General features: G+C 34.5%; 1 protein-coding gene, 1 long non-coding RNA gene and 1 pseudogene across 2 annotated transcripts; all 3 read left to right on the forward strand.

Annotated features, from left to right (window-relative positions):
* Positions 1-1,308: 1,308 nt before the first annotated feature.
* LOC111631808 (phospholipase D1-like) lies at positions 1,309-14,124 on the forward strand (the record flags this gene model as incomplete). The annotated part of the gene is made up of 7 exons (XM_023376120.1): positions 1,309-1,436; positions 1,508-1,568; positions 2,351-2,469; positions 8,533-11,400; positions 11,737-11,858; positions 13,838-13,998; positions 14,056-14,124. Coding segments are annotated over exons 1-7 (3,528 nt in total), but the record flags the coding sequence as incomplete, so codon positions are not given.
* On the forward strand, positions 8,428-12,173 carry LOC111631824 (annotated as a pseudogene).
* LOC111631829 lies at positions 14,125-15,526 on the forward strand. Its single transcript, XR_002757768.1, has 3 exons — positions 14,125-14,640; positions 14,712-14,766; positions 14,868-15,526. It is a non-coding gene; the product is annotated as an uncharacterized LOC111631829 (long non-coding RNA).
* The last annotated feature ends 919 nt before the right edge of the window (positions 15,527-16,445 follow it).

Consider the following 16,445-nt stretch of genomic DNA (forward strand, 5'->3'; position numbering starts at 1 on the left):
CATTTTAACTTTCCAACGTTTAAAATAGTTTGGTAAGAAGCAAATGATCCTATAATTTGGGCTCGATACTTATAATTAAATATAAAATGGAACCGAGAGTATTAATAGATATGTATATTGGTTTGTAATTCAAATTTTAAAGAAGAAAACTATAGTTTCTCTCAGAATAAGAGTGGAGCCGATATTCAATAATCTACATACGTGGAGAAAACAGTTCCCTGTTCATTACGAAGTAGACAATACTATGTATAGAACATTTATTAGAAATTATAAGATATGTTTAAACTATTTAACTTCTGTTGTAAATAAATTAAGACACTTGGCGGGTTTCCTCATCTTTATTGTGTCTTAATTTATAGCACTTCATTGTGTTAGGAGCAGAAACATTTTAATCAATTTTAAACTTGTATTCGTGATAAAGTATTATTTATAAGCTCTATGGTACCATTAAGTACCGATCAGTTAGGTAAGATAGGAAAAACTTATAAACATCGTTTTCAACATCTTATCTTATTATAAAGCAGCTATATACCATACTTAACTGTAAAGTGCTATTCACAGTTAAGCATGGCTATAATACTGTATATTATTATAGCTGCATTTTCAATAAGGTGTCGAAAAATCAGTTAACCAGTGTAAAGAGAGAATTGACACCTATATATACAATGTATTCACGAGTGTACTTGGAACGCAACGTAGTTAACTGACTTTGATCCACACTAATATATTATGTAACGATATTACGATAATCCAGATAAATGTATATTTTTAAAAGTAGCTTTTAAAACAGAAATCTAAGGTCGTTCCAGTTTCTCTAAGAATTCAAATTACATAATGGAGTCTATTGGTTAATGCAAAGCGAAAATCTTTGTTTAAAATAGTTCTTTTATAAACATTTCCGAAAGGTTTTGTGCAAATAACTAAATTAGCTCTTTGCGTGCCATTTGAAAGAACTTCTTGATTAACTAATGTAAAATGAAAAGAAACCTTGAATAAGTTATCGATCGACTTAGCTCCTGATGAACAACTGCATCAACGCACAGACTAAGGAATTGCAAGATCGGAATGGCAACACGTGCTCATGTTTGGACTTCTGATAGAAATGTTGGAAAGAAAATGGCGTGGCAACGAGAACCACCGAAATGTAGACTCCACTACCCAATCCCAAACAGAAAAAAGCACAAAACTATATTGCAATATACAAGACACATCCTGGCTCATTCCTCAATTAATGGAATTAATCAAGTCGCCCGAGCCAAATCGTGGATTTTAAGGCTCTTATGGTTTATTACGTTTACCTGTTGCTTAATGGGGTTTACTTACCACGCTACCACTTATTTTTCCATGTTCTTCTCTTATCCCACTACGGTCGAAGTTAAAGTGGAAAATACAGGAATTCTAGAATTTCCGGCGGTGACTATATGCAATAATAACAAGTAAGTAGTTTACGTGATATTTATTGCTTAAATAACTTCAAAATGTTCATATTGTTTCGATATTTTTAAAGATTTCTGAAGACTCTTTATTGCCAAAATTATCCGTGTGAAACAGAGACGATTAATGTTGAGGTATTTTGAAATTTATGTAATTTTAAGCCAGTGTTTCCCAATCAATTCTCAGATGATCATACCCTTTCTTTGCTGTAATTAAGACACCAAATCATTCTTTTTGCTATACTCGAACACAATAATAAAGTTTAAAAACTCGCTATAGTGAGTATTTATTTGAAATCTTTAAATTAAACAAACTGTGATTCTTGTACTTATCAAATAAAGTCAATTGAATTCTTGCCCATTACTCCTTTTTTTGGTTGATAGTGAAGTTGACCAGAGTAATATGCAATAGGACAACAGTGAGACTCCTTTTCAGTCCTATGTTCCTAGTAATGTCAAGAGAATCTAACATTCGAAATAAATTTCAAATAAACCAGAGATTGGGAATACGAACTATTAACTAAAAAAAAGCAATAGGCAAAAATTCAATTGACTTTATTGTGATAATGGAACTGCGATTCTTGATTTTATTTTAAAATTTCAAATAAATAATCCACATAGTGAGTTTTTAAAACTTAAGATCGTATACGTGGTGAACATGTCTATTCCTTCTTTAATTCGGGAAGAAATAGGGACGGAAGGAAATGATGCCGGCTCCAGAATTTCGAACACTAAGAAAATTATTCTTTTTCTTCTCATATAAAGGCAATACCCACCATCAAGATTATTAGAGAAACGAAGAGATCCCTGACAAATGTTTAATTTGTCTGATTTTTTAAGATTTTCAATATACCGATTGGGAAACATGGTCTTTCTATTATTAAATAACATACTTTAAGATTTAATACGTTTTCTAGGAGATAATGTGGCATTTGAACAAAAGTATCAAAATGAAATTAGGACACAAGAAAGATGATTTATTTCTTAAATGCAAATTAAAAGGAAGAAACGAATTGGAATCGGATGATTGCTTAAAGTAAGTCTATTAGGAATCTCAGTTTTTTAACTAATCGTGAATTTAAATAATAACATTATATAATCAATTTTAAAATATAGTATATTATTGCTTGTTATTAAAATCCCTGCTCACAGTCAAACAATTTCAAGTAAACATGTGATTACACATAAAACTATTGGTGTGTGATGGGTGAAACATCAATGATCGATGTCAGCAATCGATAGTAAAAAGCATCGATAATGGTTTTCAGACATCGATGTTTACTTACATTTTTAGTTTTTCCGATTACATCAGAAATAAAAAGAAAACGAAAGTTAACTCTTAATTTAAAAATTTTATTGGGGTATTTGTTATTGCAATTAGGTATATGACTATATGCAGCTCTTACAAAAGGAACAAATTAAACTGCTAATTTATAAAGATCTCCAAAATTCATAGAACTTAATATTAATAGTTTTTGTATGTGCTTTGGGCTCAGACTTGCTCATTTTTTATTAATAAAAAACCCGGCCTTAAAAAACAACGTTTCGGACAGCACTGAAGTTTCCAAATCGATTCCAAGCCGAATATTCCAAATCTCGAGGATTATTTAAAAACCATCGATGTTTTTAAACAATCGTAAACACGATCAATCGACGTATGAAATCATCGATGCCATCGGTTGGTTTTATGTAGTGCTGCGCACACTACACAAAACCAACCGATATATAGTACAATAGAACCTTGATTAACCGACCCCCGATCAACCGACCCCTCGGTTAACCGACCGTCCTAGTCGGCAAATTTCAAATGTCCGCTAGTGATGTCGCGCTACAATATTTGGCTATGTCTTGGCTACTTTAATATTATTTTTACGTGTTTTAGCTGGCAACACTCATTCGACCATCAAAGAGAGCCAATATTTAAACGAAGCTTAATTTTCTAATTTTTAACGATACAATAGCGACGATTATTATTTTAAAAAATTTTTGTTAGGCTTAACATCGATGAAAATTCAACGCAAAATAGGTTAATAGCGATATACTAATATACTAATTACATGGGATATAATAATATACTACACTAATAATGGATTTTTTCATACTTTTCGGTTATCCGACTTTTCAATTATCCGACCAACCCCAGTCCCCAATTAGGGCGGATAATCGAGGTTCTACTGTATATTAATTCGAGCGGCCGATGGCCGAGCGGTCAAGGTGGCAGCCCACCGCCTCTGGGGGACCCGGGTTCGAATCCGAACGGGTCGAAAAATCCCCAGGAATTTTTCGGGAGGTGGTCCGTTCGGATATGTCGGGCCCCGTTCCTCACCATTCGGCAGCCCCATTGTGGGCCTGGCCGAAACCATAATGGACTTGCAAAAAGAGGTCCTCTTAATGCCCACAGGGCGGAAAGAGTTTAAAAAAAAAGTATATTAATTCGCGAATAAAATGGCCTACAGATGGCCTTTGCATGACGAGAATGGACTAGGCTAGTCCCCTAAAGTCCTTGAAATATTGTCTAAATATTATTTTTAATGCATTTATATTAGAAACTTTTCACTAGAAAAAGGTGGATTTTTCCCATCCAAACTCCCCTTTTTTTACGCCGAGTTCTCTTACTCTTCCACGAAACAACTTGAACACCCCTCAGGACTCCTTTAGTCGATTCGTCGACAGGACTAGCTTGTACACACGTGTTCCTCTCATACTGTTGTGTTTTGTGCGCGTCCAGGCGACTTTTTAATAAGGGATTTCGTTTCTTATGTTTATTGAAAACAAAATTGCATTACTGATTTTTGTATTTCTATTATCATAAAATACTTGACAGTTTCGTCTAAAGTGTGAATCTTCTTAAAAAATGGTCTACGTGATTATAAAGTTTCAAATTCAACATGGAAGGTGTAATATTCATGTGAACCTTACTAAATAGTTCGAGAATAGTCCAATAATAGTGTCTGAGGAAGTAAAGGGATATCCGGCTTAACACATTGCACATTTATTTAACATATATCTTTGCAAGTACAGAACACGGCCAAAAAGAGGGCAGGTGCCCTCGGTTTCACAGCTTATATATCGGGCAGCCTCGCCTTCGGGCGCTGCGCTTGACGCGCCCTTTACAAGTCGTGGTAAGACACATGACAGAAGGGGACTCATTTGAAGAAGTGGGTCACTCTCAGCGAAACATAACGCAATTTTAATCTACGAATAATGTACTGTACAGTACCTCGATTGAGGTGAATCGTCACAGCAGAGTGAAGACAATCAACAATTTCCCTGATGTATTCTGGATTGCCTTGTCGTTTGGTGCGTTGCTTGACTCTTATGGCTGTTGGTGTGAAATTTTTTGCTCTCGTGATTTGACTCATTTTTGGTTTCTTGAAAAATGTCCAAGTTTCAGGCTCATAAAGGGAAAACTTTATCGCCACTATCTCAAGACGGATCGCCCAGAAATGTAAGAAAACGAATCGGAAGCGAGGAGACTCAGGTGAATCAACGGAACAGTTGATCTTGTCTTATATAAATGTCGAAAAGGAGATTAACGTTGAAGAAGGAATTCGACTTTTGTTGAAATTATACGCTTCTTCGAATAATAAACTATAGGTACTTTTAGAGCGTGTAGATAGAATGCAAGCATGGATTAAAAATATAGATACAGCATTGATAGAGGTTGAAACTAGACTCTCTGCTCTTGAAACCGATAGAGAAAAAGGTTGTGTTAAAAATAGCAAATCAAATGCAGAAATAAATGGAATAATCTATTGCTTTTAGCCCTTAATTAATATTGTTTTACACTTAGTCTAGATCAAATAGCCACACAAACATGCGGGCTTATCACACCAGTGAACGAGATTAAATTACAAAATCTTTAATGATTATTTAACACCTATAATTCCTATTTAACACTACAATAAGTTACGGCTCTTTTTGACAATTATATAACACACAACACTCAAAACGCATTACGGACCCTCTTCGGTCAGTGTTCATACATAAATATAAAATAAAAATTATAAAATTATACAAAGTATAAAAATACATTAAAAGGCCGTTGTAAATATGACAAATTCACAATTATCACAGTGATGTCTCACAAGTATAATAGTTTCAAGATCACTTTCTTAGCCTCGGGAACACTAAATACAAGAGAGGTTGCGACCGACGTTTTCATCGCGAAAACGTGAACGTCGGCCGCAACCTCTCTACAATTTTCCAAAAATTACTATTTTTATAATTAAAATATTATAAATGTATTTTACATTTATAATGGATATATACTCACAATAAACACTTCAGTTGAACTAGCTGAAACAATTTACTACACAACAGAAACACAGGTCTAATACGCACTGCCTCAGCTTGAGTGCTACGGCTAATTTGTATATTTATATACACCTCAAGTGTCACCCATTATTACGTCATTAATTATTAATTTATTTTTGTTTTTATCAATGAAATTATACCACCCTGTATCTAATTTTATTCCTAAATTGTCATTAATTCTTTTTTCTGATTTAATTTTTAAAATTTCTATATGTTCACAGTATTTTTTAAGGATTAGTTTCGTATTTTATCGCCTTTATTAAATCTTTCGTTATTTCACAGCCTTTAAAATTACAATGTTTAGCTACAGCTGAATTTTGCGTATTATATTTGATTGCATTTATATGTTCTTTTACCCGTTTCAAGAGGTCTAAAAACCTGGAGATTTTCAAAAACCTCTGAGAGTCAATCATAATTTAAGTAATACAGACGTAAAACAGAAATGAAGTTATAAATGTAATTATACTACCAGTGACGCGTAATCATTTATTACTTATACAGAAAATGTTTCATAACTTTTTTTTTGCTCTAATCTTTTCCTCCTTTCATTGCAGTTTGTTTATTGCTTAATTTATCAGTAATAATAAAATCTGCCAGAGTAAAATAATTACTACACATAAGCTTATGCTTTCAAACACGAACATTTTGAGTACAGTTAGTCACTTCTTTGCGTGAATTTTCATCTCGAAGGGAAAAACGAACGCTGATATTACTACTATTTCTTTCGCTCCGAAGAAAAATATACTGTTTTGTATTTCGGGAATTATTGTTTGCTACAGTACAACAAATGTTTTCCTCTTATCACAATATGTTGTTATGATTCCGCTAGCCGCTGCGGTTTGGCCACTAAAGATTTTATTCGTCAATAATCAAATTATACAGCCTGATTCTTACCAGGCTATAATGCTACTAATTAATTATTAAGAGGGTTTGGATATTTGTTAGAGGTTAAAAGTTAGTAATAGAAACTTACTAACTTTTTTAAGAAAAAAATCACGTATTTATCAAATGATACAGTAGTAGTAGTAGTTGAAAGGACCATGGTCGAAACACATAGGTATAGCCTGGTAAGACCAGAAGAGGAGGAAGATATAGAGTTGGTTGAGAGTAAGTTAGGGTGAAGGGGAAATAAAGTTAGATAGGATAGAAGGAAGGTAGTCAACCTGGGATCATGAGACCCCATGGGCGCCCTGCATCGGTCTTTATTAAAACAGAAAACAGATACATACAAAATAACATATAAAACAGTGGTTACAGAATTAGGCGCGACAAATGATATAAAACAAACAGATTACAAGAGATAACAGCAGGGCCATCAAAACAGAAGACTGGCCTACGGAACAATGAGGTTACAAGTACCCAGACCGATTGGCGGGTTGTACACATGGGATTACATGAATTAAACCAATATTACAAAATATAAAGCTACACTAATTTACAAAGTATAAGTGAGATACAAAATATAGAGCTGCACTATTTTACAAAGTTTAAGTGAGATATAAAATATAAAACAAATACACAAATAGCTACCTCCCCATAGGGAGACAGTCGCCCAACACAGCCAGTGAGGATTGGCGGGTTGTGCGGTACAAAAGCATGACATTATACACAGGAGTTATTATACAGCAACGAGGTGATCCTAGTACATGAGACAAGATTGTCTTAGTACACAACGTACTATTATACCTAAGAAAGGATCTTGATATCTTTGACATACTTACATAAAGCCTGATAAATATTCTTGTTCTTTATAAGGTGGTCCAATTGACACGGCCAGGCGATGTTTTCTTCCAACGTTGTCTTGATAAGGGTCCTCCTCTCCTGATCGAAAAGGGGGCAATCCAACAGAATGTGTTCACTGTCCTCCCAGGAGGCAGACGGGCAGGAACACAACCCATTACCAATGTTCAGGAAACGGAACAGATAGCTCCCCATGTTACCGTGCCCCGTAAGCAGCTGGGTAAGTTCATACGTTGGAGTAAAGTGCCGGTTGGTATTCCTCTCCTTTACAGTGGGGAAGAACTTATAAACAGTTCTACCTGTACTGCTGTTCGCCCACCTGTCGTCCCACCGGTCGATGATGTAGGTGTTCACCTGCCTAGCTACCCAGCAGTAGGGAATCTTGTCATATACAAAATTGTCCAGATTCGTGATGGCCTTCTTGGCTAACTTGTCAGCCTGCTCGTTGCCCCTCTCCCCTGTGTGACCTTTGATCCACCTGAGATCCAAGGAAGCGCACTGGGTGGAGTCCAGAGCGTAGATAATGTTTTTTATAATTGGAAGCTTAGTGTTCCTCTTTATAATCTGATGAAGCGCCACTTTACTGTCTGTATGTACGGTGACGTTAGTGTTGGTATGGCCACTATTATTGTTGTTTAGTATCAAATGATACAGCCCGATTATTATTGGGTATAACATGGCTAATTAATTAGTCCAAATTACGTAGTATCAATATGAGATAGGCTGTTCTCTAACACGGGATGGCAGCTTAATCGTCTATTTCTACTTGTAATCCAAATTTTTTAGTATCTTAAATTAACCTCTATCTCCAAGAAAAACTTAATATTAATTACTGAAATTAATTATGATTTATTCTTTAACATATTCTATCAATTTAAATGCTAAAATTCTAATGCCATCAAAGTTCCAAATATCCGAATTCAAATGCCATCAAAGTTCCAAATATCCGAATTCAAATATCCGACAGAATGTTTGGAATGAAATGGAAAATAACAAATAATTTGAAAAATTCGAAGGAAAAAGAATTTGATTCTTTTCTTAGCTCCGATGAAGAATTAGAATCGAGTACATTGCCATATTTTTCTTACACTCGAATTTATAAACAGCCATTTAACTTATCAGGCACTCACCTCGATTTACTTCTTCCCAATTATCCTCTTAAGATCAAATTTCTAACCGTAGAACGTGAAATTGAGACTCATCTCTTGCATAGAGACATTTTCTCAATAAGAGTTCGTCACGGTAACTTCCAGTGGATCGTAAAAAGAAGTTTCAACGAAATCGAAAAATTGCACAATTCTCTACAGAAATATAGTTTGGGTAATTGTGCAACGAGTATGCCTAGTTTACAAGCCAGGAAGAGTTCGATAATTCGATACGAAAACCCTGTAACCAGAAGGGAAAAGCTTCAACAATATATGAGAGCCGTCTTGATTGACCCTAACTTAAGAAACCATAGAAATACCATGGAGTTTCTTCAAATTACACCTTTGTCTTTCATACATATATTAGGACATCAAGGTAAAGAATGTTTATCCCGTGTTAATTGCATTGGTTATTCAGAAAACACCTTCTTACAACTAGGAAGCTACATCACGGGCCATTGCACAAGATGGAGGACGTTCTGGATAATAGCCAGAGAGAACTTTATTTCTTTGATAAATCCATTTAATGGTAAAATAGAGTACGTTATGCTAATCGATACAAAATTCAAAGTGCATTACGGATTCCTTAGAACGGGATTTCATTCTCATATTGTCATTAAGAATTTGTCCATGAGGTTATCAATAGATTTAGAAAACAGGAGGACGTGTAAAGAATGGATTGGTTTCTTTCAAGAGATTAAGGATGGATCTGCAAAAGACTTCATAAAAAGAAACAAATTCAAGTCATATGCACCGATCCGATATTGTACCCAAAGCTGTTGGTTTGTGGATGGTGCCAGTTACTTTGATTGTGTAGCCAATGCTCTAGAATCTGCTACAGAAGACATATTTATAGCTGGTTGGTGGGTCTCTCCAGAATTCCATCTTAAACGTCCCTCTGATGAATCAGAATGGTGGAGACTTGATAATGTGTTGAAAAGGAAGGCTGAACAGGGGATTAAAATATTTGTTCTCTTGTATAAAGAAGTGGAGGGTACTTTAAGTATTGGTAGCGCCTACAGTGAGACAGTTTTGATGCAGTTGCACAGCAATATCAAGGTTCTTCGTCATCCAACTCTTAGCGATTTGAATATTTGGCTATGGGCTCATCACGAAAAGATCATCATCATTGATCAATTGTATGCTTTTGTGGGAGGCTTGGATATTTGTTATGGTAGATGGGATAACAGAGAACATAAATTAACAGATTTTGGAACTGATACAGCCTCACACAAGAAAGATACGTCTTCTAAATATTTAGATAGCGACAGTCACAAGACTCTGACCAAAGCTGTAGCAGAATCCTTTCTTCCAGAAGAAATATCAAATTCTGAAATTTCAGAAATTTTAGATTACAGGAAGAAATATCAAATAACAAGCAAAGAATCACCAAAATGGGAAATTGGAGAAACGGAAATTAAATCCCAGAGAGTTAAACGATTCGAATTACCATTTCATAAGAAACCAATTAATAACAAATGTCCCTTACAAGATTTAAAATCAAAGAAGCTTTGGTTAGGAAAACAATACACTAATTTTGTCTATCAAGATTTGCACAGAGTACATAAACCATTTGAAGATCAGATAGATAGAAACATAATACCTCGAATGCCTTGGCACGATGTATCGTGTCTTGTAACAGGAAGTGCTGCAAGAGATGTCGCTAGACACTTCATACAACGTTGGAATAACATTAAATATTATAAATTAAGAAATAACGACGCATATCCATGGCTTCTACCAAAAGCGTACGTAGATTTAACCACAATTAAGCCCTTTCCTCAATGCCCTAAACTATATTCAGTTAATTCTCAAGTCTGTCGTAGCGCAAGTTTATGGTCGGCGGGTATTAATACCTGTGAAGAATCCATTCAAAATGCTTACATATATTGCATAACGAATGCGAAGTATTATATTTACATAGAAAACCAATTTTTTATCACTCATCCACCCGGCGATAATTATATTTACAATGGAATCTGGGAAGCAATATACAACAGGATACTTCAAGCTCTGTCTGAGAATCAAACTTTTCGGATATACGTCATGATACCATTGATGCCAGCCTTTGAAGGAGACATAATATCAGAGAAATCTATTATCTTACGCTCCGTAACCGATAATTTATATTCATCTATCTGCAAGGGCCCTACCTCTTTGCTTCAGAGGTTATGTGAATTGGTACCGGATCCAACGGAGTACATCAATTTCTTTTCACTTCGGAATTACGGTTTCATGAATGGAAAATATGTTTCCGAAATGGTATACGTCCATAGCAAACTACTAATTGCCGACGATAACACAGCAATCATTGGCTCGGCCAACATTAACGACAGAAGCCTACTTGGTAGAAGAGACAGTGAAATCGCCATTGTCTTCAATGATTATGAAACAGTTTCTTCAATAATGAACGGTGCCGAGTACAAAGCTGGAAGATTTAATATTAATTTAAGAAAAAGAATCTTCTCCGAACACCTCGGACTACCAGAAAACGACCCGCTATTGAATGATCCTATATCAGATTTTTTCTACAAACAAGTATGGTTAAAGACTGCTGTCACAAACACTGCTCTATACGAAAAAGTGTTCCAGTGTGTTCCCACGAACGAAACTACTACTTACAAGGAACTAATGGAATACACAAATCGACCAAGACTTGCTGTTACCGATATAAAACTAGCAGAAATGTTATTGCAGAAGATAAAAGGATACCTTATTTTGTTCCCTTTATACTTTTTAAGTAAAGAAAGTTTGAAACCTTCTGGGTTGAAAATACAAAGACTGTTACCAAATTCTGTTTATACATAATTTCTTTGTTTATTAATTTTACGCCATGCTTATTTCTTTGTTCTCAGGAAACCAGTAAAAGTAGTGTATAAGTGCTAAAATTAAATATAATAAATTCAAAAATTACCGAAGATTTGGGTATTCAAGGCTTGTTTAATTAATCAGAGCAGGTGTCTACCTCTCTGGATTTCTCAATAACGAGCTAGGTCGAATCCAGGACAAATATGCAAAAAAAAAAATGTCTTCTTAATACCCACAGAAGGGGTTATTTTAAAAAACGATATTTAATTATATGTATCTTTGCAACTTTTCAGGAGATGGCATCTTTATTACATTCCAGATCATGGTAATTGTTTTACATTTAATGCCCAGTGGAATTCGATGGAAAAAGAGATCATCTACGCTTACGATTCAGACATGTGGAATCCGCCAACAGGTGAGATAATACAAAATTAATGTCTTTATTCTAAGTAAAATATCCAAACTAGAATCGCTCGGTTACATTTTCTCAAGTTTTCGGAAGCGGTTAAGGCATATCGCTCTGGAATCCGGAATCCGGAATCAAATCCGGGTGCCATCCCTCACCATTGGGCCCTCATCATAAATAATTATTTCCTTTCAGAAACTACAAACATTTTTCTGGTAATTAGCAGTGGCGAGTTATAACTTCATTGGGCCCAGGCAAATTTTCATTAATGTACAATATTGACTTCAGACATTTTTTGGGAAGAATCCTCTGATATCCACATTGTGTTCAAAACTGCTTATGTAAGAAAAAAAAAACCTAAAGAACAATTTTAGATAAAAATTTTATTAAAATCAAAACAAAATTAGATGTATATTTATGTACAGTTAAATGTAATCCACAAGAAATATTCAAAGACATTTAATTGAATTAGTATGTACAGTACTTATAAACTGCATTCATTTAATACAACAAAAAACAACATTTTATAAATTTAAATAAATCCAACCACGAGTTCCGCAACTTTCATGGCTGTTAAAAAAAAATAACTATTTCAGTATATTGTATTTTTAATTATAATAAATAAAATTATGTATGGCGTCATTTGTTATGAGATTTTGTTATTAAAAAATATTTTTATTTTTTTAATTATCATAAAATGGAAAAAGACGTAATTATGAGTTTCACAAAAGAAAGAAAGAAAAGAAAAAAAATTGTAAGTGCTAATAACGAATAAAATCTTCAATAAGTCCGACCCCTTTCGAGATATGACATATGACAATAATGACATCTCTATCTCCTCACCCCTAACCTTTCACCACCGAAATTTGATAACATCAATTCCCTCATATACAAGCCACCACGACAAATTTGGTGTATTTCAGGATGGAGTAAAGATTAAGATTAAACGAAATAGACAGACATACATACGAAATTTTTTTTACCATTTTTTATATGACTTTTTTAGGTTCAGGGGGTCTCAAAACGTGGAGATTTGCAAAAAACTCTGAGGATGAAATTTGATACGATTCCAATACTTTCCCTTGTTATGTATACATAACAACCGGGAAAATAAAACACAATTCTTAACAAAACATAAAACGAATTTTAAAAAAATATCAACTACAACGAATATTTAGAAAAAAATTTTAAGATAGATTACAAGAATGAAGAAGCAAAATATAAACAAAATTTATTATTATTATATCTTCTCTTTTCCAGCTGAGAAACTGTCAATCATTTCATTATAATCAACACTATTGAAATGCATTTTTCTTGTTCAATTGAATTTCTAATATAATTTTAAATTATTTTAAGGGAACGGAACGATCGCTCTGCTGATGCATTGGAAACAGAAATTGACAAACATATAGGCCTATATAACTATCTTCCGGGAGGCAACCTGTCAAGAAGATGCCTCCTGGAAGGGAAAACTGGTCCTTATTCATTGGTGTTAAACACACAAAAAAATCCGGAAAACTCTACGTGGCCAACCCACTGGTCCGGCGCGAACCCGCGACCAACTACTGGTGTTTGGCGGTTTTATCCATTCGGCCAGACGCTATTAGTTTATGAGGTCGCAAAATCGTGTAGAACGGTCCAAGGTCTTAATCCACCACTGATATCGTTTTGTATTCCACACTTGCCTCCGTTTTAGTATTAGTATTTAATAAAATTTATGATAATTTATATTGTGTGTAGCTCCCTTAAAACAGCTAGGTCCTTATATTTCGAACACTTTTTGCCCTCTGCAGTCCTTTTTACAAATTCTTTTCTCCGGGTCCTATAGTTTTACTACTACGTTTAATACAGTATTCGTTCATTATTTTACAAAGCATAGTTTCCTACTACACCTACAATCATACTTATTCTGTATTAAACGGTTGAAATAATATCAATAAAATGCAAAATCTTGGTTTGATATCATGCTCATTAATTATAAATTGCAGAATTAATATTGGATATCAATGTGCAATACGACGAATATCTGGATGAAGAAAGGTCGGCAGCAGTCCTAGTCACATTTCACACGCCAGATTCTTATCCGGATCCCACTTCAGAAACGGTAACTGCCAGAGCTGGACATCAATATAACTTTGGGATGAGACAGGTAAATGAAGACATCCAAGCCTTTAACCTTAAAAAATTAAATGAGTGTTTTTTGTAGACCACTACGATACTGTTACCGTTACCGTACCAAACAAACTGTACCGACTACAGTAATTTGCCTTGGGCCAAACACTATAAAGGAATACCTCATCCAAAAGTAAGCTGTTATTCTATTTTTTTTTTCGTTAAAATGCTATTCTTTGCATAGAATTTTGAAGAAACGTCACTTATAGATCTGCACTCAGGAATGTTCCAGAAGTTTTCAATTAAACAAATGTAATTGCATCTCTGCAAACTTGTCAAGATTATATGAAGATGCTCCTTGCGAAGCGGAAAGAGGTACGAAACTTGCTTTATTTGCCGTATTTTCTTACGAATACCCCCAGGAAATTGACAGAAAAATGAACCTTCGCATAACCCACGCCTACGAAAGCGGTCGTTGTTCCCTCAACGAAACTCCATAATTGCAATTTAAAATCGATACAACCCGCGGGTAATCCGTACGAAAGTGCGGTAGATAATATATTAAATATATTGTAATTGAAAAGTGCGCATTAATTCCAAAACATTTAGGATTCTGTGCGGACGAAGTAGAAGAGAGAACGATGGATTACTGTCGAAGTCTTTGTAGAGTTCCTTGCGTGTAAGATCTTTATTCTTCGAAAATGATATAAGCTGAAGAAAAATCTAATAGTTTCAATATTTTAAATTCAGGAGAAAATCCTACGAAGCATCTTCAGACTCCGCTTCTTGGCCTAAAAAAAATAAAGTATGTTTCTACTTGGTATCGGCCCGCATCAAAAATCTTTATGTTAAATATAAAACACAACAAATTGTAAAAATTTACTGTTAAAAATAATTTTTCAACAGATGATTTTCTTAAAAGAGTGGGCCAATCGAACTATCGAAGAAGCCAAGTAAGTAACACTTACTTTTTCCAAACTAAACTACAAATACCGTATTTTTGTGCCGATAACCTGCAGGTTGTGCGTGTTCAAAAGTTGGAAAGTGCTGAGGGTTATAATTCAATTTTTAAGTTTTAATCGCAAACTGATGATTTTAAGAGCAATGGCTTCGCCCTCAGGTACTCAGGTGCAGATTAGGCGAAGCATTTTGCTCTCGCAATTTGCTGCAGGGTATGCACAAAAATACGGTAATTACACATTGTTAGTCATCAAGTGCTTAAAATTTTTCAGAAAAAATTTAATTCGAATTAAAATATTTCTTCGAACAATGGAACATACCATTTACGAACATTTTCCGAAATATGCGGCAAGTATATCCGCCAGTTTTAAAATTAATCTATTTATATTTAGAGTGACTTGTACTTTTTATTTCTAGTCTGTAGAGATTTTCAGTCATCTCGGAGGATACATAAGCCTTTGGCTGGGATTTTCGGTGCTTGCTGTATGGGAAATTATGGAAATGTGCATGAAAATCATTTACAAAAGTTACTATAACTAAATTACTTTAATGCGATTCATGACAATGCGCTTCTATTAAGTCAATTAGGTTTGAATGATCATTAATTAAAATTGTTAATAGGGATATTATACTGTAATATGAAAAAATATTTGATACAGTAGACCCCCCTATAACGCTTAGATACGTTCCACGTTATTCGAATTTTACGTTGTAGGAATCACTAAATACATGAGCCAATCGCAGCCCGACACGTGTGAAGTTTACAGACTAAGGCTGTTTGAAAGGTTTTCTTCTATAAAATTAACCGATTCTAGACTAATTCCACTCAACATTTCCAAAACACGTATAATTTTTTGGGAATAATCTGTATAAACTATGCTATAAACAAAAAATTATAGGATTACTTACCGAGTGTGCACCGTTCGACTACGCCGTTGCTCAAGCTTGTTTTCGTCGCGGAACAGCGCACGAAACGGCAGCCGCGATTTCTGATAACGAATTTTTCGCAGAAAAATAACTTGACCTTTGGAGACATCATTAATATAAATAATCTTTATAGCCGTTGAATAAGAAATGTTTCTTTCACAAGAAATGTATAAAATTAGTGCTGTATTAGACTTACAGTACTTAATTTACATACTGTACAGACGATAATAAACTCAACTTACTAGCCTAAACTCTCCGTTAGCCTGGCGATAGACGGCAGAAGTTATATATATAATTATAATAAAGTTACAATAAATTAAGTTAATATATAATTATATATACATATATAATATATAATTTATATAAAGTTAATATATAATTATATATACAGTACCTAATTTATATATAATGCTGTACAGACGATAGCAAACTCAATTTAGCCGCCTAAACTCTCCGTAGCGTGGCGCTGGGGGCGGAAAGTAGTTTGGCTGCTCGTCCAGTATTGGTCCAGATTCGACCAATCTTGTCGCGACAGGAGTCGGCTACGACGTATTGCGAGTCACTTTATACGAATACTGCTACAATTTTTTCGCTACG

The sequence above is a fragment of the Centruroides sculpturatus genome, unplaced genomic scaffold, assembly GCF_000671375.1.
Source record: "Centruroides sculpturatus isolate CEXI.00-Female unplaced genomic scaffold, Cexi_2.0 scaffold180, whole genome shotgun sequence".
Classification (NCBI taxonomy): Eukaryota; Metazoa; Arthropoda; class Arachnida; order Scorpiones; family Buthidae; genus Centruroides; species Centruroides sculpturatus.